The sequence below is a fragment of the Penicillium crustosum genome (assembly GCF_028827405.1).
Source record: "Penicillium crustosum strain IBT 35664 chromosome Unknown utg000002l_segment0_segment0, whole genome shotgun sequence".
Classification (NCBI taxonomy): domain Eukaryota; kingdom Fungi; phylum Ascomycota; class Eurotiomycetes; order Eurotiales; family Aspergillaceae; genus Penicillium; species Penicillium crustosum.
Window position 1 is genome coordinate 6,646,604 of NW_026623123.1, and position 22,966 is coordinate 6,669,569.

Sequence of the window (22,966 nt, forward strand, 5' to 3'; positions counted from 1 at the left end):
ACGTGACGCGACGCGAGATCATTGCACATACGTAGTGTAATGGGAATGCCTTTCAACTATCCACGCGATGTCGACAGATTCCGAGTCGGATTACTTCGATGATGACGACTTTGTAGTCCCCGGAACTCCCGATGGCCCCTCCCGTCCCGCAAAACGCCGCCGCGTTCGAAATCGCGGGGAAGAGCGCGAAGGTCAAAATGACGGTTCTTCGATCGACTCGTTCTCTGATATGGAGGATGATGATTTGCCCTCGCGCCGACAAGAATCACCTTATGGCTTCGAAGAATACCAGGATCGCCCTAAAAATAAGAGCTGTGTACTGAAGCAAGCTAGTATCCAAAATGACATGTTCGTCACGCAACTCACCCAACCCTCCTCAAGCCCGGAACGAATACGGGGTCCACGATGGCAAAAGCCCGTTACAAAACCTTCTCCGCCAAAATTTGAAAGCAGGTTGCAAGATGGTGGTGGTGGTGGTGGTGGTGGTGGTGGACAGGACAGGGATTATACCCATGATGATGAGGAGTTGATGGCCGCTATCGCAGCTTCCTTAGATTCATTTGAGGAGGAGAAAACAACTAGAGGGGTGTTCAACCCCCCAAGTTTATCAAACAATACCGCTCCCAAAAAGCTTGCCCCACCGGAAAAGACAAACACGCACGTCTCGGCGGATGTTTCATTTGAGCTGGAGGACATACCTGAAGGTGCATTTGATTCCTCGCCATCATTGTCACCAGTAGCACGACCTGTCCATCCTGCAGCCCCGCAATTCAGTCAATCCCGAGGCCCAATTCGACAACCACATCTCAGACAGAGCACATTATTCGGAATGGTTGCTCCAAACCCTGAGGTCTTGGCCCCGCGTCAACAAGACTGGGGCCCGCCAGAGAAGACCGAACCACCGACGCAACACAAACTTGTCAAAGATGCTTTGGATACATGGGTATACCCCACGAATTTGGGTAAAACCAGAGATTACCAGTTCAATATCACTCAGGCAGGCCTATTTCATAATCTACTCGTGGCCTTGCCAACGGGTTTGGGAAAGACATTCATAGCAGCTACAATTATGCTGAATTGGTTTCGCTGGACGAAAGATTCACAAATTGTTTTTGTAGCACCAACGAAACCCTTGGTTTCGCAGCAAGTATCGGCTTGCTTGGACATTGCTGGAATCCCACGTCCGGAGTCGACTATGCTCACAGGAGGGGCATCGCCGGGAATTCGAGCCGAAGAGTGGAAATCAAAGCGGGTGTTTTTCATGACACCCCAAACACTGATCAACGATCTGAAGACCGGAATCGCCGATCCCAAGCGAATCGTGTTGTTGGTCGTTGATGAAGCTCATCGCGCGACGGGTGCGTATGCATACGTGGAGGTGGTCAAATTCCTTCGCCGCTTCAACAACAGTTTCCGCGTCCTTGCACTTACAGCAACGCCGGGCTCAACAGTCGAATCGGTACAGGCAGTTATTGATGGCCTAGACATAGCACGTGTCGAAATTCGTACGGAAAACTCGATCGACATTCGTGAGTATGTTCACGCTCGCAATATCGAAATCGAAACATTTGAGAATTCAGACGAAATGATTTTCTGTATGGACCTCATGTCTGCTGCCTTGCAGCCCTTGCTTGACCAACTCAAGACTCTCAACGCCTACTGGGGACGTGACCCTATGGGGCTGACTGCGTACGGTCTCACAGTGGCGAGGCAACAATGGATGCAGTCCGACGCTGGTCGGAATGCCAATTTCGGCTTAAAGGGCAAAGTCAACTCCATTTTCACTGTTCTTGCTAGCCTGGCCCATGCTATTGATCTCCTCAAGTACCACGGCATCGTGCCATTCTATCGCCATGTCATTCATTTCAAATCAAGCTCCGAGGGACAGAAAGGCGGAGGTGGTAAATACCAAAAGCAAGTTGTACAAGATGATAGTTTCAAGAAACTACTCAGCCATCTTGAACCGTGGAGTAAGAATCCAGAGTTCATTGGCCACCCGAAATTGGAATATCTGAAGTCGGTGATTTTGAATCACTTTATGGACAGGGGTGAAGGGAAAGAGTTGCCTGACGGCACTGGTCACCCTGCCACTCGTGTTATGATCTTTGTGCATTTCCGTGATAGCGCCGAAGAAGTCACGAGAGTGCTCAAAAGATACGAGCCCATGATTCGGCCTCATGTTTTCGTGGGTCAATCAAGTGCCAAAGGCTCTGAAGGAATGGACCAGAAGACACAGCTCAGAATCATTGAGGATTTCAAGAAAGGCACATACAACACGATCGTTGCCACCTCCATCGGCGAGGAAGGATTGGATATTGGAGAAGTCGATTTGATCGTGTGTTATGACTCGTCGGCATCGCCCATTCGCATGCTGCAGCGCATGGGTCGAACTGGTCGTAAGCGGGCTGGTAACATCACTCTGCTATTGATGAAAGGCAAAGAAGAAGACTCCTACATCAAAGCGAAAGATAATTACGAAAAGATGCAGCAAATGATTGCCAGTGGCACTCGGTTCACGTTTCACGATGATCGTTCTGCTCGCATCTTACCCGCAGGCGTCCGTCCAGTGCCCGATAAACGAAATATCGATATACCCCCGGAGAACTCGCAGCGAGAACTCCCCGAGCCGAAACGCAAAGGGCGAGTGCCAAAGCGACCTGCCAAGGTATTCCACATGCCTGATGATGTGGAGACAGGGTTTACACGAGCCTCGGCTTTGGCTGGTGATAAACCTCAGAAGAAGAAAGCCACTGCACCCAAAAAAGCAGCCGCCCCCCAAAAAGAGACCCCGGACTCCCACACCCGAGCCTGTGGATGTTCCATCGGTGGAGGATGTTGTTCTTAGCACGAGTGAGCAAAATGATCTTGAACGTCATTATCAGAACATCGGTGCCACTTCTCCGCAGTTCATCCGATTCCCTCGCAACGACGCCTTTCCACGTTTGCAACTCATCGAAAGACCCACAAAGAACGTCAAGCATGGGTCTCTAACGCAACGCATGGTAAAAGCCTTGCAGAAAATGCACGAGGCCGGCCCTGACTGCGACCATCGATTCAAAGAGATCCTGGCCCGAGAACCCCCCTCATCAGACGAGTCCAGTCAAACGGCCCAGAGTGATTCGAATAAAAAGCCTCGGCGCAACCCAAAGCCCTTGAAAACACCATCTAAAAATACTTCTCGACGAACTTCCACCAAGGCCACTGCAAACCCCGCTGGCGGGGAGGTTGTTTCTTTGTTATCTCCAGATCGTGAACCCAAGCAGAAGAACGATCCTTTTGCCTTCATAGACGATGACTTCGGTGATTCTGGCTCTGATTTTGAGCTGATGGATGCTAGCCTTTTGTTTAGTAGTGGGACGAAACCTAAAGGTCCCAAACCGAACAGACCAATTATTGAAGACAGTGATGAGTGATGAAATAGAGACAGGCGTTGGATGCTATTTGGATATGGGAAGATTCTTACCCCATTGGAACATAGGAATGCAATCGCATACAGTTGATAATTCTTATAATCATTTAATTTTAAAAACATCCATATTAGATGATTTATTCTAGAATGTCTATAATAAAAATGTACACTTTCATCTTACTGCTAATGACTTGTCTATAGTAATCCTGTCAGGACTCTGGTACTAAGGCGTCGATGTCCAAAGTACCGGGAAGTGCATATGAAATGGCTGTCAACCTAGATACCACTTGAACCAGGCTGTCTTTGAATTTAGTTGTAGCTGTATCATCATCTGCCCTCTTCTTTGCTGTGTTGGAATATCTTCGTGGGGAACTCCTCCCGAGCTAACTGTTTCAAATAAGCCATACCTCCAACAATGTCTTTACAACAGTGAGTGTGATCTTCTTGAAAGAGAAGCCAAATGGGTATTCTCTCTGCATTGATTCCGCACAAGATAATAAAGTGTCGGTTAGAGTTGTCGATGATTTGGCGGTTGATTCCCCTTAGGTATGTGTCCGCCATGTAGGTTTGGCAAACTTGAGCTTCTTAAGGGTAAATGGAGCCTGGAAGTTGAACGGCCAAACAAGACATTTGATTTGTGGAAGCTGATGCTTGTTGTCCTTTTTTTTTTCGTTCGTTTTTGATTCCTAGGCGCGTCGTATGAACTTGGCTAGGAATGTCTTGTTCATTTTACCAGCCATGGCTGATCTTGAGGTTTCCTTCTTTTCCTAAGTATCGACACAAGGAAGCCTGAGGGAGTCAAGATTCGTGAAGTAGAGAGTGGGGACATGGAATGTTTAGGAGCAAGAAAGAAACAAAGAAAGAAAGATGAAGATAAAGATGAAAAGTCGTTATTGTGAGAGTGTGCCTGTCAGCTTAGGGGATAAAAGCCGTAAATAAGTGAAGCAAGTGAAATAAGCGTGGAATAAGAATGAAATAAGAGTGAATGTGAAGTAAGAGTAGAATGAGAGATGCATAAAGAGTAGGCTTGGTCACCCTAAGGTACATCCTTGGGTCCTATTCATGAGTATTGTCGCTCTCCTGGATATTAATCCTGTAGTCAACCTCAACTATTTATTAGACAGTTCAAAATCAGGACGAATCTGGTAAGCTGATCTTACCTGCCCAGTCTCGAATGGCTGATTACCGCTATAAACCAATATTTCCACCTTGATATATCAAGTTAATCTAGCTTGCCTATATACATACTCTCTACACCTGTTTCTTTCCTGTCTTCTCATTTTTTCCCCGTCCTTGAGCTATTTCTTGTTTAAAATCTTGTCTATGGTACTACATAGACTTGTAATAACGACATACAAGAATAGCCTGCCATTTATGCAGCCTCTGTTCTTGACGATATAAGATTTCAATAATATGATTTATTCGGCCTAAGATGATATTAGGGATGTAATATGTAAGTACCCTCCGATGTGCTTTTGGATATTCTTCTTATATGTCCTCTTGATGTGTTCGTGAATATATGTACCAAGGTGGCAACAAACATATATTGTACAGACGACTTTTCATTGTATGGCCTTTGGTTGGATCAAGAACTTCCGCTTCTATGCAACATATTAGACGAAATAGATGCGAATGTATAACTAACTATACACCGATGCAAATGGGCCAAAAAAGCGAACTTCTTTCAAAATGCTTGTGACGTTGCATGGAACTAGGCCGGCATGACTTTTGGTAGCTGGTCAAGAGTCACAGCTATATATAGTTACGTAGTAAAAGTTGGTCACTGTCATTGTATGTAAGATCGTGCTATATAATGATGGAATATATTTAACGCTCCGTATCTCTTTCCTAATACCACTTCTACGTGATATGTATATATGGAATACACTGTATTTTTTTGGTGCTTTGCAGCTATCTGTTTCTTGGTGATTGTATTCCATTCTAGCTTAAGGCTTGTTGAAAGGGTGGATATCACTCCCACTGCCTTGGAAAAAAAAAGAGAGACGAACCTGACTGTAAATCATCGCCGAGCCTCCCATCTATCAGAACATAAAAACTCCAGGAACATTCGGGGCTGGATCTGGGTATTTGGGTATTTGTGTGTTTGTGAACGATATCAAACGTGTAAGGTCAATCCGAGAGCAAATAAATCAGAAAGCCGAAAACAACCCACCTTGCGAGAAAGATAGATAGTATGGGTTTATGCAAGTGTTTAGCATGTAAAAAGTCAAAGCACGATAAAATCGAAAGGACGGGAGAGAGAAGGAAAGAAGAAGCACCAGACTCCGATTGTGATCAGCGACGCCGCGCGAGCACAATTTCTAAATCAATGCAGAGAGTGTAGAGCACAAATAAGACAAAAAAAGAGGGAATATCGAGTCAATCAGACTCGGTCCCGAGTAAAGTCAAGCACCTCGCAATCGTCCTCAAAGAAACCGTCGTCGGCTTTCAGTGGAGTGGAGTGTCTCTTTTTGCGGCGGGTGGTGATAACAACTTCCTCCACATTGCCGGTGCTGTTTCCAAGAGTGATGAGGTTTTCTATATCACCACCAGCCCCAAGCGAATGTCCATGGATGACGGCATTCTCATCTTCGTCATCGCCATGGTCATCGCTGGAGCTGTTGAATGACCTCAAGTGCACTTTGACCAGCGGGATATCATTGCCAAACACCCATTGTCCACTCGGCTCACTTGCATCGCTGTTAGAGGAGAATACACTCAAACCAACCCGTTGGTCTGTGTGGAACGGCTGGTATGGGGTATTTGTCTCAATCTCAGCCTGTGAGAGAGGTTGGCAAAATGATCGTGCAGCACTAGATGGCTGAGAGCTGACCGAAGGAAGAACAAGAGAGGCACGGACAGCTAGTTCTGGATCAAAGGCAGACAAAGGAGCCGGTCCACAAGGACCCTGGAGATTGTCAGGTAGTTTGATCTGAGACTCCTTACCGCCGACAACAGAGTGAGGCTGTCGATTTTTGTGGCCGGGTACAGTAGCGCGCTTGAGGCGGTACATCTTGAAGTACCCGCCATCCACAACACCTAAGAATATGAGGCCCTTGCTGCAGATCCACGTCACCCGGGAAGGTGCAGGGTCTCGAGCTAGCCCTGGCAAGTGTAAACGGTTCTCTCCGACATGGCGCAAGGTATTCACAGTACCCGTTGCGGCGCCCATTGACTTGCTTAGGCCCGCAGCGACAACCTTCCCGCTTTTTACACTGGCTGCAGAAGGTAACGCAAATCCACTCATATTGGGAAATGCAGCGCCCGTGGACGGGACACGACCCCGAACAGCGGAGAAGAATGGCTGCGTTTTACCACCAACCAACTTCATAGCCGCTGACAACGGGTTGCCACCGGCAGTTTGACCAGTCACCTCATCTGCTATGGGATCAGTAGCCGGCGACTTATTTGCAGTAGGCTTTGCGCGGCGGAATGGGGGCCATTGAAATGCGCTTCGAGGTAGATCGAAAACGTGGACGGTGCCTTTACGTGTAATTACAGCCAATCTATCACCCACCGGCGCCGTCCAAATCACATCAACGATACTAGATGTAGTCAACCGCGCGTATCTAGCAATCTGGCGCACATTCGGATTCTGTCCCGTTTGGTCATCGGCCATAAAAGCCATGGACCGACAGTGCTTGAGTTGCATGAGATCCCATACGTATTGCACGTCGCCCTTCTTGCTCGCTGTGAACAACATCAAGCCGTTTGGAGAAAGAGACAAGAAGCTGCAGCCATTAGGGACCTGGAACGTCGAGACTGGGTGGATAAACACATTTCGTATATCCGTGCCGTCTTCAAATCGTCTCAAGTCGATGATGGATACAGTGTCAGGTTCTGTGGCTGACGTTTGTGTATCCTGTGCATGAGTTGGAGGGAACAATCCATATCCCTGTGTCTGGGGATCTGGTCCAGGTGGCCGACGTGGAGAGGTGCCGGATGTTTGCTGAGTGTTCCAATAATTGTTCCAGGCCTGCATTCCCTGATCACCCATCCAGCGGGCACCCCTGACAAGTTCTTGGGCAACGCCTCTGGCCATTTTGTCGAAGAAACTTTCCCCTTCTCCTACGTCTGTCGCACACGACACCGAGGGGACAGCTGGAGGACTACGGGTTTCAATACCCGGAACCTTGCCCAGGATCAAACTCGAAGGAACAGTGCCCTGGATCGATCCCCTGTAGGCCGAGGATGGGGGAGCGAATGCAAGCCACCTTCCTTGCACAGCTAAGATGGGTCTTTCCATGGTAGAAGAACCATGAGGAGAGTCAGTCCGAGTCCCCTCTGGATCTGTTGTAGAACTCGAAGAGGCCGAGTAACGTCGGGTTTCTTTGAACTGAACCCCAGTCCATGTCTTACCCAGACACTGGTATGCAGGTGTGTCCGGGGATAGAACGTGTCTATAAATATAGACTTCCCCACTGACCCCAGATGCTAAGATAATGTAAGCACCGCTGGTGAAGAGTTTTAATTTCCCCACAGGCGAGGGTGCAAAGGATGGGAGGCCAGGAAAGTTTTCCTGGCATGGCACAGGCTTGCTTGCAAACAAGGTGGAGACATGTTCGCCGGTCCGGAAGGAGTAAACTTCAACTCTGGTTTGGTAGAACTGAATGTCGTCCCGGGTTGAGCGCTTGTCGTTAAAGTGACCGCGAATCGTCGAGGGAGGAATTTCATTTGCGTCCGACGTTGCAGACGAGACTCGACCTTCCTCCTCGTGTGGTGGCAACGGCCCGTGAACAATGACAGCCACATGCGGCCGGGACGATGCAAATGGGTCGCTGGATGGATTGCCAGACAAGAGTTGGGCCTCGATTACACGGCCATTTAATCCAGTGATCTGTCCCACGAGCCGAGTTCGGCGATCTTCGATGGCGAGGATCTCCACGGCGCCATCCGTCCCAACAAGCAAGACGTTTATTCCTGTCCGCGAACCTTTAGATGACAAGCTAGGCAACGTATCGAAACTACAGAATGAATAACCTCCATCGGTGGGTGATCGATTCTGGGCTGGAAGGATATCCATGTCTGGTGCTCCGAAGAAATGTGCTTGAGGAAGATGGGGGGGAGGCGCGTGATTGCTCATTGGGCTTCCATAAGAGTGACTCTTTCTTCTGTCCACAGACTGTTGCCTCGAGTTCAGACTACTCCGGTAGCCATTACCGTAGCTAGATGGTAAAGTTCGAGTCTGAGGAGATGCCGAGGAAGGATGACCGAAGCCACCCCTTTCTTGAATTGTTGGAAAGTTCAAGGGCGATGCACTAGGGAGTGATGCACTGGGAAGTGATGCACTTGGTATGTCCCCATCCATAATATCGGTGGGGGGGCTCTTTCCGTAGGGCACCGACTGCGCCCATGTATCGGTGCGGCTAGTGAGATCGTCACCTGCTGGCTCATCGAAGGAATCGAGGACATCCAGAACAGGCGACGTGATAGATGGGTTTACATGATGCTCAATAAGGGGTTCCGGGTCTGGGTAGGAGAGAGGCTCCTCTGGTGGTGGGGCAGATGGTTGGAGACTATGCATGCAATCTGGCGTTAATGGCACGCATTCATCAGAGACCAAGCAATCACCGGTGGATACATACATATCATCCGGTGGAGTTTCAGTTACAGCCTTGGCCACTTTGTTCTTCTTGCCCTTCTTCTTTTTGCTTTTCCCACTTGGTTCATGCTCTGGTATGGCCCGGTTCTGGTCCGGGGTGAAGGAACTATCGTCTTCGGGCAAACGGCTTTGCTGGCGAGTGAGATCGTCAGATGCGGCCGGGAGCATTCAAAAAGATGATGCCTCAGTGAGAGGCGATAGAGAGGTAACAGAATGACGCCGCTCTCAGGACCCTATTTGTGGTCTGAGAACGGATATGTAGGATCGTTCGGCTTGAGATCCTAAATGGGCACCGGGACCTCGGGAGGTATCACTAAAGAGGAGGATGGCTTTCATGGAATTAATCAAATGATCAAACATCACAACAGCCTGAGGGCACTGGGAGTGCATACCTGTATTCACAGTATCCTTAAAAATAAGGGGGTTGTGGTGACTGTAGACACCACGAAAGGCGTATCCAGAGCGGAGATCACTCTATACGCGCGGGGAAGCTTTGATAGATAAGCACAACACAGCAACAGCTTGAGATAATTCAAGCCGGTGCAGAAAAATGTAATCCAAAATGACTTGCATACACAAGTTCCAAAGTTGATGTCCGAAGATGAGTCAAGAGGGAAGAAGGATGATGTTATGGTTCGCGATAAGAGAAGAGGGGGGAGGGGAGCTGACCCCAGGTCACCAGTCAGGTACGGGGCTATTAGGGTGTATTAGGATGTATTAGGATGTAATAGGGGGGCCTGAGTCAGAGTACGGAATAACCCTCTGACAGTGTCATTCCTAACGAAAGCATGATCTGATCCTCGGCCTTTACTCCTTTGTCTATCTTTGTTTTCCGGTTCACCAATCCCGACTCTACAATGTACCTTGTGGCCAACATGAACAAGGCGCGTATGAGGGGAAACTTGTCAAACCATGCAAACACCGATAAGGCGCTCTTAGTCATATCTTCTTAGTCATTTTTCCATGGTCCATCCATGGATGGTCTATCCAGACCGGGCACCTCGTCATTACTTGCTGCTAATATCGCCTCCTTGCATGCTTTTGACATGATACTGCATGGTTGAAGTCAACAGCCGAGTCCACCCGTGTCCTTCCTAGCCACAGGAATGGCCATTCCTTGTTTGTTTTGTCAATAAAGTTGACCCGCTATCGAAGGAGTGGCTGGCGTCATCGTTGGCTCCAGCTGAGGTCACAGGACATATGCAGCATGGGCAAAGATGACGACTTAGGCTTTGATGGCAAATGACATTTCAGCCGGGAAATTCAGGCTCTTTTTTAGGCTACGTGATAATTTGGTCCATATATTCCAGATGTCACATATATAGCCGCTTTATCCTCCACTATTCTTCCAGGTAACGTCCAATGTATATCCGGCATGAAAGTGTTTGTAAGGCACTTGATATAACAAATTAATTAACTTGAGATATATTTTGATAGCTACTGAGCTTCGGAATGGTTGGTGGTACAGAGTACTGTCACAGAGAGTTGCCCTCTCTTCTGGTATGATGTCCACGGTCGCTTAGGTCTTCTTCTTAGCCGCGGCCTTGGCCTTGGCGGCCTTCTTCTTGTTGCTGTTGATCATGACGATTCCGATGAAGGTGCCTACCACGGCAGAACCCAAGAGTGTGAGGATGACGGGGATGCGGATGGCCCAAACACGGGGTGGGAAGATGTCGTGGAGAGGGTGGCCGGGGTCGACGAAGGGCTACAGAAGAAACATTAGCGTGGAAAGCCAAATATAATTATAGATTAACATACCATCAACAGGGTCCACGCAGTGTAGTAGAGAAAGATCGCAGTCGCGACCAAAAGCATGACGGATCCCACGAGTTGGCCCAGCTAAAGCACAGTCAGTGGGGGGTATGTCCATTGATTGGAACTAGATAATTTACCATTCTGATAAGGAGCGGCAAGTTTAGAAAAGAAAAGAAATATGAGGGAACGTCGATGAATCCTGGGCTGGACAGAACTACTAGGAATCTCAGGAGCTCCTGTTGTTCCTAGTTGGCCTCTGGTCACGTGCATCCCGCTAGAGCTTTCTCCTGCTACGTCCTTCAATCATCTTGTAACCTCAGTCCGGCTGAGATTCGCAACCACCGTCCCTCCGGTGTAAATCCAACCTTCTCTCTACCCCGGAGGCCTCTCTACTCATTGAAAATGTCCGATTCGGATGTTCTCCAGTCTGCAGTGCGCGTGCCCACGCCTCCCCCGGGCGCGTCGTACTCGCCAGCCGCAGCAACTCGAAAACGCTCGCCTCCGTCTCGTTCTCCCTCTCCAAATCGTCGCCGATCGCCTCCCGGTGACTCCCTTCGAGAAGGTCCCGATGTTCCCAATGTCGACGCAGAACGTGTCGACGACAGAGAACGGCAACTCGCCGAACGTGTTCGCGAACATGAGAAGCGCGAAGCGGCGCGCAAGCCGATGACCGAGGAACAAAAGCAGGCTTCAGCAAAAGCAGAATACGAAAAGCTGCTCAATATGCGATCCGGTGGCACTTACATCCCTCCGGCCCGACTCCGTGCGTTACAGGCGCAAATCACGGACAAGACGAGCAAGGAATACCAGCGCATGGCGTGGGAAGCTTTGAAGAAGTCGATCAATGGTCTTATCAACAAAGTCAACGTTTCCAACATCAAGTTCATTGTCCCGGAACTCTTTGCGGAGAACTTGGTGAGAGGTAGAGGGTTATTCTGTCGGTCGATTATGAAGGCGCAGGCCGCTAGTTTGCCCTTCACTCCAATTTACGCAGCGATGGCGGCTATCGTCAACACCAAGCTTCCGCAGGTTGGTGATTTGTTGCTTACCAGGTTGATTGTCCAATTCCGCAAGGCCTTCAAGCGAAATGACAAGGCAGTCTGCATTTCCTCTACAACTTTTATTGCGCACCTCTGCAATCAACAAGTTGCCCACGAGATGTTGGCAGCTCAGATCCTGCTACTTCTTTTGCACAAGCCAACGGACGACAGCGTGGAGATTGCCGTGGGCCTTACTCGAGAAGTTGGTCAGCATCTGGAGGAGATGAACGCTCCTATCGCACTCGCCGTATTCGACCAATTCCGAAACATTCTACACGAGGCCGATATTGATAAGCGTGTGCAATATATGATCGAAGTGCTCTTCCAGGTGCGCAAGGATCGATACAAGGACAACCCAGCAATCAAGGAGGAGTTGGACCTAGTAGAGGAGGAAGATCAGATCACACACCGTGCCGGCTTGGACGACGAGCTCGAAACCCAAGACACTCTCAACATCTTCAAGTTTGACGCGGAGTGGGAGGAGCATGAGGAGGCCTACAAGAAGTTGAAGGCCGAGATCCTGGGCGAGGAGAGTGACGAGGAAGATGAGGAACGGTCAGATGAAAGCGAAGAGGAAGAATCCGACACAGAAGAAGTACAGATGGATATCAAGGATCAAAGTAATACTGATCTGGTCAACCTTCGACGAACAATCTACCTCACAATCATGTCCAGCATTGATTTCGAAGAATGTTGCCACAAGCTGATGAAGATCAACCTGCCGGCCGGGTTAGAGCATGAACTTCCGTCCATGATCATTGAATGTTGCTCTCAGGAACGGACATACTCCAAATTCTATGGCCTGATCGGAGAGCGATTCGCTAAGATCAACCGACTCTGGTCAGACCTGTTTGAGGCTGCCTTTGCCAAGTACTACGATACCATCCATCGTTACGAAACAAATAAACTGCGCAACATTGCCCAGTTCTTCGGCCATCTCATCAGCAACGATGCCATCGGTTGGCATGTGTTGTCTGTGGTTCATCTCAACGAGGAGGAGACCACATCCAGCAGCCGTATCTTCATCAAAATCCTGTTCCAAAACCTCGCAGAGAATCTCGGTCTGCCTGGACTTCAGGCCCGCTTTAGGGATGATATACTGCGACCGAGCTTCGAGGGTCTCTTCCCCACGGAGAACCCACGCCACACTAGATTCTCTGTCAACTACTTCACCAGTATCGGTATGGGTGTATTGACAGAGGACATGCGTGAAAACCTCAAAAATCTTCCTCGTCCTACAGTGCCCGCTTTGGCTGCACGAGCCGCCTCTCGATCCCCGTCGCGCACCCCATCTGATCGATCCCGTTCTATGTGCTCAACATGCACTGGATCTCCTCACTCCCGCCGTTCCCGGTCACCTTCCTACTCCCGCTCTCCTTCTAGAGACCGTGGCCGCTCCTACTCTCGCTCTCCTTCTAGAGACCGCGGCCGTTCCTACTCTCGCTCCATCACTCCCTCTTCCCGAGGCCGAAGCTACACACCTTCACGCTCTCGCTCCCCAGTCCGTCGCCGTCGTGACGCATCGGACAGTCGGTCCCGGACTCCCGCAGGAAGATCCCGATCCCGATCCATCTCCCGCACGCCGGCCAAGCGCAGTCGAGCACGTTCCCACTCTTACGACTCGCGAAGCCCAAGCCGCAGTCCCTATCGATCTCGCCGCTCGGTTACTCGGTCTGTCACACCACCGCGCCGAGGCCAAAGCCCTCCCACCCGGAGAAACCGCAGTTACTCCAGATCGGTTTCCCGGTCTGTCACACCTCCGCCTCGTCGTGAGCCGGCGTCCAGAGGCGCGAAACGCTATTCGTCCGAATCCGTCTCCCCCCTCCCCGCCGACGACGTGAGGCTACAGACTCTGTCTCTCGCTCTCGGTCGCCTGCTCCCAGGCGTCGGGCAGAATCACGGGGTCGGACCCAGTCACGGACACCACCTCGGCGTAGATAAATCGGGAGCCTCTGATGCTTTAATCCCGACTTTTTTGGGATTGGTTGGACGGTCCGAATGTTACTGTTGATAATGAAATAGTGCGTATTTGGAGCGAAAATACGACAATTGTACTTCTTTTATTCGGTCTGGTGCCAGGAATTTGAAACTTGGGAAGGGGGTTCATTAGGAGCAAATCGATTATTCATGGTGGACGAACGCTTTTCCAGGATTCTATTTCCTCAAATTTTCAAATAAATATGTTCAAATAGACCACCTTGTATCCCTCAAGTAATATACGCTTGGATTCTAGGAGCCATTGATTGGCAGCATTCTCATTTAATGTAGTCAAAAGGGTATCTCATCATGATCTATCAAGGCGATCCATACACCAACCCATAAATACAAAGCTACTCAACCTCCCCAGCCTCCCAAACACACCTATCACACAGACAAGTCCCACCCAAAGCCCCAGAGGCCCACTCTCTTCTCTTCTGAACCGGCAACCCAATATCACAATAATGATTCAAGATCTCCGAATCCTTAGCAATACCCCCAGGCCTAAGCTCTTTCATCTCAACCCCACGCGACCAAACAGCCGTCTCATCATCTCTCCGCGCGCGGAAATTAATCTCGCTACTCCATTCCCAAGTCACATTAGGATCGCATGAATGGTTCGCAAGACACCACAGCGGATGAACAGCGCACAGCTCCGGGCCTCCATCCCAAGTCGACAGTCGACCTGACGCCGTACCACGGAACTTAGCAAAGAGCGTGTTCAGAACCCATGTATCGTAGCGGTAGAGCTCAGCGTATGGATCCAGACCCATTTCATCGAGGAAACGCTCCGGCTGCAGGACATTGAGCTGGAACGAGAAGGGCAGAGTGGCGGTATCGTCTATAGCAGGCGTCGCCTCTGCTTCCGTAGGGAGAGACTCAATATCGAAATCGTGGAAATCACCCCAGATGTATTTCACTTCAGGTAGATCGAGCGCGTGCTTATCCTGCGTGGCAGACATCGCAAGCGCTCTGCCAAGCAGAAGAAGGTATAGGTAATCGGCCTTATCCTTGGGATCGGGGACATCCTTCCCGATAGAATCGAGACCGTCTTCGAGACCGCAGATCGCGCCGTGGTACACCTCCTGCGCTGTGTCGTGACATGCTTGGCTGCAGAAGATGATGTCTACGCAGCCGCCCTCGCAGGCGACGGGGGTTCGGCGGCAGACAGTTCTGGGAGTGGTGCATTGCATGCGTCGCAGAGATCGTCGTGGAGACGATTTGTTGCTGTGAGCAGTGAAGATTCACGGAGGATGATCTCATCTGGAGCGATATCTTCTTTTGCGAAGAGGCCGAGTTGCACGGAGACGTCCATGTTGGAAGAGCCGTCGTCTGCCGAGGCATGCAGCACTGGCAAGGCCACTGCGCGGACCTCACACTTCGGCGCAATGACTGCCAGTCGTTCATTGAGTAGGTTGAGGGTCTCTGGTGAACGGCGGTCTGGCTCGTGCTCGTTCCAGGGATAGAGGACACGACGGGCGAAGCCTTGTGCAGGGAGGACACTGGGGTCGATTGAATCCAGGTCGATGTTTTCGGTTTCAGAACCAGAACGAGATTTGTAAATTTGCTTCACGCGATCCATCTGCACGTTCAAAGCAGCTACTGAGGCCGTTGCAGATCTCTTTTCGAGTAGGGCTAACCCGCGTACGCCGAACTCGAATGCATCGCGGTAGCAACCGCAGCGGACGAGACTGCGTACTAGAAGGACGTATACCTGGTCGATGATGGCATCGTATTCTTCTTGGGTGATGGGTACGGTGTTGTCGTCTTCATCTTCATCGTCTGATTCATTCGCGGCTTCTTCAGGAGCCTGCTGAGAAGGGTCTACCTTCCGCTTGGCGTGGAACTCGCACTCATCTGGGTCAACCACTGACTCTAGCAGTGCTAGCGCACGGTATGCATCTGCAGAGGCGAGATCGGGGAAGCCCAGCTTTTCATACTGAAGGCCTCGTTCAAGGTGGAGGTGGGGGTTGTGAGGGTCTGCATAGAGCCTGGTAGTTGTCTCGTTGCGAGCTTGGAGTAATTGTGATGCAGACATAGTGTAATAATGTGTTTACTTTTCTTGTTCCAAAAATTTAAGAACCTTTTATACACTCTCTGGTTTTTGATGGCCAAAAATGCAGTATAAAATTGATATCAAACTGTGAGATCGGGCGGAGAGGTTTGGGTTTGTAGAGAGATAGTAGGTTGTAGACTTCAAAAGTTCAGCCTATATCATTGGCGCAATACCAATTGATCTTTGACTTTATAAATGAAGATTGTGGTCTGCCCCTCTGTAGATCGACGATATTCGTGCGGGCAAGTTCTTTTTATCGCAAAAAAATTCGACGATAAGGACGGTCACGTGAATATATACTTCTCTCTAAGGGAGACTGTCCACCGGACTAGCAACATTGATAAAAGATGAAAATTCCCTCGATTATGTGTAAAGGCAACAGAAGAGTCCGACTATACTTTACATCGTATAATGGGGGTATTGTTGTGAGAAAGTCACCAGACAATTCAGTGGAGTCTCGGGAGAAATGAGACTACTATATTAATTAGTCCTGCTATAGTCCAAGAACGTTTTCTTGGGGTTTAGACCAAATAGAAGCATAAGAAGTCAGAATGGCAGATAGCGGAGCGTCCAAATGATTGAACACAAAATCTTTTCTTGCGAAAGATTCATGACTTCCAGCCTAGCTTTTCGTCTCTCATTCGAAAATTACAAAGCTGCCTCTACCGAGCCTTTGGGCAGATCATGCCATTATCACCTAGGCTCTGGCATATCGAATATTAGCTACAGAAATGATGTTTTCATGATAAGACATTTTGAGTGACTTTGTTCTGCATAGGAGATACTTATGGGGATTCACAACGCTTCCGCTTCACAGATTTCTTCATCTTGTACACTGAATTTCCGTAGTAAAAAAAGTAAACAGGAAAAGATGATGACAGCTTTTATCATAATCATTATTTCATAGGACCATCGAATATCTCACTCTCCACAAGCCCATTGGTAATATCGCAACCAGCCACCGTTGACTATCGGCTGGCGGAGATTAGCACCCCATACACCTATTCCCATGCCTGCCCATTTGTATGGTATCGTTCTTGCAGTTCAATATTTCGGGTTGTCGTATGTGATGATGGTGGTATAGGCATCGCTGTGAAAGATCATAGAAGGGTGGTCAAGAGTCCATATTCTTTGCAGATGGCATCACAAGCGGCTTGTGGCAGATCTGATTGCCGTCAAAGGCCCCGTTCTATCTTGCTGCGTACCCCTGGAAGTTGTGTCACAGTCCCTTCTTCTGAGATGTGTGTTGTACGTTTTCATAACTTTGTATGCAGCTTTCCGGCCGGGCATATAGTTGGCACATGACTATTCCTTTCCTTGTGTACTCTGCTCCTAATATTGTGGGCGGGCGGGACCCAAGGAGCTTTCAGCTCTCCGTATACTCTCGTAGACTGCCTTGTGGACAATATTCAGATTCTTTCACTCATCGAGAACAACACATCTCCATTTCCTCGGTTGTCCTTTTGCCGGGTATAGCAAATCAGAGGTCAATGAAGGTTGGATGGAGATATTACTGTACAGAAATAATGTTAGTTAGCTGGCCTTCTCAAAATGGAAGAGATATTCTTACTGTTCGCATGCTCTGGTGGAATCATGTTCACGGAATCCTCATCAATCAGGGGTTTAGGTTTCGTTGTAAGTTGGTCCTTTTTTGGGGAGCATCAACAAGATCAGAGTGCGGGAAACATAGCAATCATAAAGGGGAAAAAAAAAACACGAAGAGAGAACTTCGAGAATCCCAGTTCCCCAAGGACCCTTAGTATCCTCCGAGCAGTCCAATTTTGTATTTAGAGGTTCCGGTCATCGCCTGCCGTAGGAAAACTCAGAAAGTGGCGAATTTCCCAAGCGAGTCATAGCCTCTCTGTGGGAATGAGTTTTTGTGGAGGCTTGGTGTGATGTGATGTTTTCTTTCTGTCTCTGGCGACTCCACAGAACACGCAAAAGAAGCCTCAGTCATTCTCTTATTCCTTTGGCCCTCAAGCCAGGCCAAGAAAAGCACAGTCTTTCATGCATTCTGATTTGTCACTCACGATTGATGTGATTGTTGGCCCTAGTTGCTTCGGGTCACTGAGGGAACCAGAGGCGACTGTAGACAAATAACAAAGTACCGAGAGCAAACCAATTTTCTGGATCATTGTTGCCTCCTCTATTGCGACGAGTGTTGGATGCAGGTTAGACTAAAGATGAACAAGTTAGGAGGCTATGTGCGGTCGTCGGAATGAAACAAGGCACGAGCAGTGCTCAAGGTATCCTTGAGCAGGCGTCTGAGGTCTTTTGTAAACGTCCCCTCATCAATCTGTTCGAACCGTCCTCTATTTCTTAGTCTTTCGCTGTTTGCGAACGCACCCGTAAACGGGCTTCTCGTCCACACACTGTATGTGCGCCTTCGTCGCACTTTTGATGGATCTTTGGGACCCAAATACCACTGCTTCTGACATTGAATCCGTGCCCCAGCAAGGTTTTTTGCCGCTTGGGTAAAACAAGTGGCTCTGGCGTAGATCGGTTCCTTTTCCTGCTCAAATTTCTTCCTCGCTAGGTCGTTTCAAGGCAGCGAAGATACGCTCGATCAGTCTCAAGAGGCAGCGACTTCTGGAGTGGGATGTGTAGGTTTCTCTTTGAGTGACAGAAACATGTGGAGCTGCACCCATACCCCACTGCAGACGCGCGTTGGCGACAAAGACACATTTGGTGTATTCCACTCCCATTTGCCTACAGTGATTGTTGATCGCATCCGACTTGCTTTGACGGTGATAGCCATTTGCGCATTTCCCTTCGGGATGTCAAGCCACAACCCCATATCTCGGTGCAATCTCGATTCTATCTCCAGAATTGCGACCTCCGACACAACCGCCATTTTATGCGATCACGAGGGGCTTTTTTGGGGCCTCATCTCCAATCTGCACTGAATGCGAGAATTTCTCACGTTTTGCGGGTAGAAGATTTCCTACCATGAGGTATATTGGAAAAAGAAAAGATTTGGCTTCAGTAGCGCCAAGAGGGAACGTGTGCAACGTTTATATAGAGAACGCTGGGGGTTTGTGGTTGTCGGGGGTGATGGTAGGTCTTAAAGCTTTGTTTGACTTTATAAGGGAAAGTATACTTAGTAAATATATAGGAAGGGTAGGTGCAACCTTGAACTAATGAATGAATGAATCAAAAGAACGCCCTCTTGCATTAGACTGTAATGCGATGCTGTAACAATAAATGTATGAGTTTATGGGAGACTGATATCTTTTTTCACACTGTGTAATACAGACATCCGGAGTTCTCCAGGGCTGCTTTAAATCCATTACATCACCTATTGAATGATTAGTATCATTTCCGCAAAACAAGAGCTCCAGACATACCGAGCAATTGTCATCGATGACAACAGTCCGATGTTCACCATCACCAGCAAGATCATCAATTCCAACCCCAAGGCCGCCTTCACTCGTCAGATTGGCCGCCAAGCGCTCAAGCATACTCCGCTTTATGTACAAGTCAGCAAAGACGTCTAGATAAAAATAATGGGCAGGTAATTTACAGTGATGTGTGCGTCGTTGATGCCACCACGACGCTCAACATCGTTTTGGCTCATGATGCGGTAGCTTTCATGAACTCGCTTCCGGCTTTCGAGGCCACCGATCCTGGAGATGTTTTGTCCAACCTTGTTGGATGGATTGTCGGGGTCGAGAATGTTCACACCATTACGGGCATCATCTTGAGCGTGCCGGTCTGGTGAAAATATTTTGATGGTGTTATCGATGCCTGAAGCGGCGATCATTGGTTCATAGGGGTGACCTAAAGCACGATGTTAACTTTCGTCTTTCTGGTCAGTGAAGGAAATTACCTTGAACAACATTGACAACTTCACTATCACCTTCTAGGATGTTGACCAGATTGGACGTCTTGCGGTCCCAGATGAATATATGACCAGAATCACAGCCGCTGACCACGTATTCATCATCCAATCCAAAATAGTTGACATCTTTGACGGTCTTGACGTTGCAATGGCCGCGATAACTTCGCATATGAGGTACACACGGAGCATGACGTTCGATATTACGTCGCGCCTTTCGAATGGCATATCTCTGGGCCATAGTGCTACGAGAACCAAGCCCCTCGCGATCTTCATCCGAAGATGAATCTGTGGGCCAGCCATCAAGATCTTCATCGTCAGTTGACTCCTCTGCCTGGCTGCCATCGCTCCCATCCTCGCCTGTATCAATGTCGCTATTGTCCGAAGAATTTGCATCGCGTTGGGAGCTTTCAGGTCGAGGATCATTCTGCCTGGAAACGGAACTACCAGGCCTGATGGGTGCAACGTGTTGGACTGGTTCTTCCTCCACATCGGGATCGATATCATCCTGGACTCTCTCTTCGTCTGATTCATTCTCAGACTCGTCCGTTACGGTGTGAAGTCCGCCGAAAGCATTGTTGACAAATCTGTAATTCACTTCACTACCTGTCTCCATCAAGATTCCTCTGCCTACTCGCAAAATCCAGAACCTCTTCGCAGAGGCACGGTCAAGAGAACGAATTTGCGAGGTAGGATTAGAAACACGGCGCCTGTCGAACCGAGCAGCTGAGTCCCCAAGATCTTCCAAGGGCAATCTGACAGCATTCCCAAATGCAGTCACGGCAGCTCGTTGGGTTGGGAACAGAATTCGCGTACTGTCATGCTCAAATCTGGAAGCATCCACATTCACGATCGGAGTGTCGCGGGCCAATTCCATAATGTAGGGCACTAGGATGGTTTCGATGGCATCCTCTTCGGATTCATCTGGGATTGGGAATCGGCTATGCAATCGTCGAGGGGCATTGCGGCGTTGAAACCCCTCTAAAAGACGCTGTCTGCCGCCCTGCAGCCAGAGAAGAATTGCTCGGAGGAATTCGTAGCCAAACCGAGCTGCTGGGTCAATGGGGTCATCTTCGCCCGGCGCAGGCTTGATCATCAGGAAGCTTGATTCTTCCGGAACTTGTGGTTGATCTGCCAACGCATGAGCAAGTGCGCCAGCAGCTTGGACAAATCGCCATGACGACTGGCGATTGCGACGAAGTGATTGTTGGAAATTGACAGTCTCCTGTGATGGGTTCATGGGATAGCTCCATTCGCGCATGACATCGCCCATTTGCGGGAGAAGCGTAGATGCAATTTCTAAAGCGGATAAAAAGCATCTCGAGTACGATTCGGGTTCCACATCGTCAGACCCTGCGGCTTCCCGAACTGTAGTTTCTGAAAATAGGGCCTTTCGAAGTTTTACTAGCTCTTTTGCGATCTGCATGCTCAATCGCTGGGTATCATTCAACACAGAAAACCGAGCCTGCTCGAGCAAACGCTCGGGGTCGGTGCTTAGGACATCATCCGAGAATGGGGGATATGGGACATTTTCTGCTGAGCGACGATGGGATTGATGTCGGCCACCACTTTCTTGCGATGAAGGTGTTGCGGGCTTCTTGCGCTTCCGGCTCCGTGAACTGCGACGAGGCTGTCCGTTCTTGCCCCTGATAATCGATTTATTGCCCGCCTGTGTCTCTCGAGCATCCGGGCTGCGGATTAAATCGAAGCTGTAGATATGATCGCCAGACCAGCTAACAACCATCTCATTGGGGTTCGCATCACTGATTTTACAAGCAGTTATGTGTCCATCATCAGCATACTTCCCATGGTGCTTGCCGCTCGGTGCGAATCTTCTCACGCATCGCGTCGCCTTGCTCATCTCCTCATCATCATTAAGGCTGGCAGCGCTTGGTGTAGCCCTGCCCCTTGCAGCGGAGGTGTTCTGTCCAAGCATCCGTCTGTCATGCAAAAAGCAGTGGAGGTGCGCACCACCCAAGGCAATATAATGAGGCTGACTCGGTGAGCAGGAGATGGTATTGAGGTCCAGGCGGTATGGCCTGTAAGAGATTAGAGGCGGTGGAACATTGGGATCATCATTTTCCAATCCTTGTCGGTATGCCATGAAGCCCTGGCCACCCCGTGGCGGAGGGTATGCGCTAGATGGTAGCCGCAGATCCCACTGGCGGACGTCACCATCCTCAGAGCAAGTGAGGAAAAGGAACGGGGAAGATTCGGTGACGATGCGCTTCACGCTATCAACATGGCTACGATACAATCTAGCGTTGGTATTGCCGTCACTCAGATATCGCGTGCCACTGAAGAACTCAGTGAAGCGCCGGCTGCGAGTGGAGGCCGCAAATGCGGAGGTGGCAGCATCATTTCTACTCCCAGTTGAGTATTCTATATCAAAGACGCGAACCTGCGAGTCGCCGGCACATGTAACCAGAGTTCCATCATTCGAGTGTGGCATAAACTTGACGGAGAAGATGTTGGCTTTGTGGCCGGTGAATACGGTGGTGTTGAGCGCGAATGGAGCATCGGAGGAGTCGGGTTGGTAGGAGTAGATATTGAGGTGTCTATCATCAGAGCCTGATGCCAAAAGACGCCCTGACCTCGACCAACTGCGAGACCGTTAGCATGATAAGCAGCGGAAATGGCGGAAGTGTTGGCCAGTCGATCAAACTAGATGCCTCGGCCTAGGTAAGAGCTAAAAACATACCTCAGGGCATTGACACATCCAGTATGCCCACCGAGTTCATTCACAATGTCGAGATCATTGACCCATTCCTTGGATCCGTAAATTCCCCGAAGCCCAGCATACCGCACCTGTTCCCCGCATTCCCGGCGCCAAAGGCGATCGTACAGCGAGTTTTTCATGATCACTAGATCAGATGGGCGAGAAAGCTGAAATTCTTTGCTAGGTACGATCGGCGACCATCTCGAAAGGTACTGAGCAAGTGGATACCGTCTCTTTGCGGGTGACTTTAGCTGTCAAAACGGAAGCTGCCGTGGATGACGTCAAGAAGATAACTGAGAGATAACTTTTCCAAGGTTACATCACCCCTTTTAAGATAGATCATCAGATATCTCTATGGTATGGGAAGTGACAATGGAGTGAGAAAGACATGAATAAAGTAGGTATGAGGGGGAAATGAGTGGGTTCGCGATACTGCAAGATCTAGATCATCCCGGGAGAGGTTGAGCCCAGGAGCCCTCCAGCGCTGCCCAGGTGGAGATGACGCTGGCTGACTCATCAAGTTACCGCAGATTAGGTACCGCACAAGCTATAGCTGGCTGCAAGGTACTT

General features: G+C 49.4%; 7 protein-coding genes across 7 annotated transcripts; 2 read left to right on the forward strand and 5 right to left on the reverse strand.

Moving 5' to 3' along the window:
- Nucleotides 1-67: 67 nt before the first annotated feature.
- On the forward strand, nt 68-3,413 carry mph1 (3'-5' DNA helicase; the record flags this gene model as incomplete). Its single annotated transcript, XM_056873797.1, has 2 exons — nt 68-2,665; nt 2,769-3,413. 2 exons carry the CDS (start codon nt 68-70, stop codon nt 3,411-3,413), a joined length of 3,243 nt encoding a protein of 1,080 aa, XP_056731517.1.
- A 2,379-nt stretch (nt 3,414-5,792) lies between these two features.
- On the reverse strand, nt 5,793-9,179 carry N7487_006051 (uncharacterized protein; the record flags this gene model as incomplete). Its single annotated transcript, XM_056873798.1, has 1 exon — nt 5,793-9,179. One exon carries the CDS (start codon nt 9,177-9,179, stop codon nt 5,793-5,795), a length of 3,387 nt encoding a protein of 1,128 aa, XP_056731518.1.
- Nucleotides 9,180-10,530: 1,351 nt separating this feature from the next.
- On the reverse strand, nt 10,531-10,906 carry N7487_006052 (dolichol phosphate-mannose biosynthesis regulatory protein; the record flags this gene model as incomplete). Its single annotated transcript, XM_056873799.1, has 3 exons — nt 10,531-10,716; nt 10,770-10,850; nt 10,904-10,906. The coding sequence occupies 3 exons, from the start codon at nt 10,904-10,906 to the stop codon at nt 10,531-10,533; spliced, it is 270 nt and encodes an 89-aa protein (XP_056731519.1).
- A 262-nt stretch (nt 10,907-11,168) lies between these two features.
- N7487_006053 (pre-mRNA-splicing factor CWC22) lies at nt 11,169-13,647 on the forward strand (the record flags this gene model as incomplete). The annotated part of the gene is made up of 2 exons (XM_056873800.1): nt 11,169-12,995; nt 13,048-13,647. The coding sequence occupies 2 exons, from the start codon at nt 11,169-11,171 to the stop codon at nt 13,645-13,647; spliced, it is 2,427 nt and encodes an 808-aa protein (XP_056731520.1).
- Nucleotides 13,648-14,136: 489 nt separating this feature from the next.
- On the reverse strand, nt 14,137-15,821 carry N7487_006054 (putative MYND domain protein; the record flags this gene model as incomplete). Its single annotated transcript, XM_056873801.1, has 2 exons — nt 14,137-14,893; nt 14,953-15,821. 2 exons carry the CDS (start codon nt 15,819-15,821, stop codon nt 14,137-14,139), a joined length of 1,626 nt encoding a protein of 541 aa, XP_056731521.1.
- A 2,590-nt stretch (nt 15,822-18,411) lies between these two features.
- Nucleotides 18,412-18,693, reverse strand: N7487_006055 (uncharacterized protein; the record flags this gene model as incomplete). The annotated part of the gene is made up of 1 exon (XM_056873802.1): nt 18,412-18,693. The coding sequence occupies one exon, from the start codon at nt 18,691-18,693 to the stop codon at nt 18,412-18,414; it is 282 nt and encodes a 93-aa protein (XP_056731522.1).
- Nucleotides 18,694-19,128: 435 nt separating this feature from the next.
- On the reverse strand, nt 19,129-22,536 carry N7487_006056 (WD repeat-containing protein; the record flags this gene model as incomplete). The annotated part of the gene is made up of 5 exons (XM_056873803.1): nt 19,129-19,137; nt 19,187-19,306; nt 19,363-19,619; nt 19,669-22,280; nt 22,379-22,536. 5 exons carry the CDS (start codon nt 22,534-22,536, stop codon nt 19,129-19,131), a joined length of 3,156 nt encoding a protein of 1,051 aa, XP_056731523.1.
- Nucleotides 22,537-22,966: the final 430 nt, after the last annotated feature.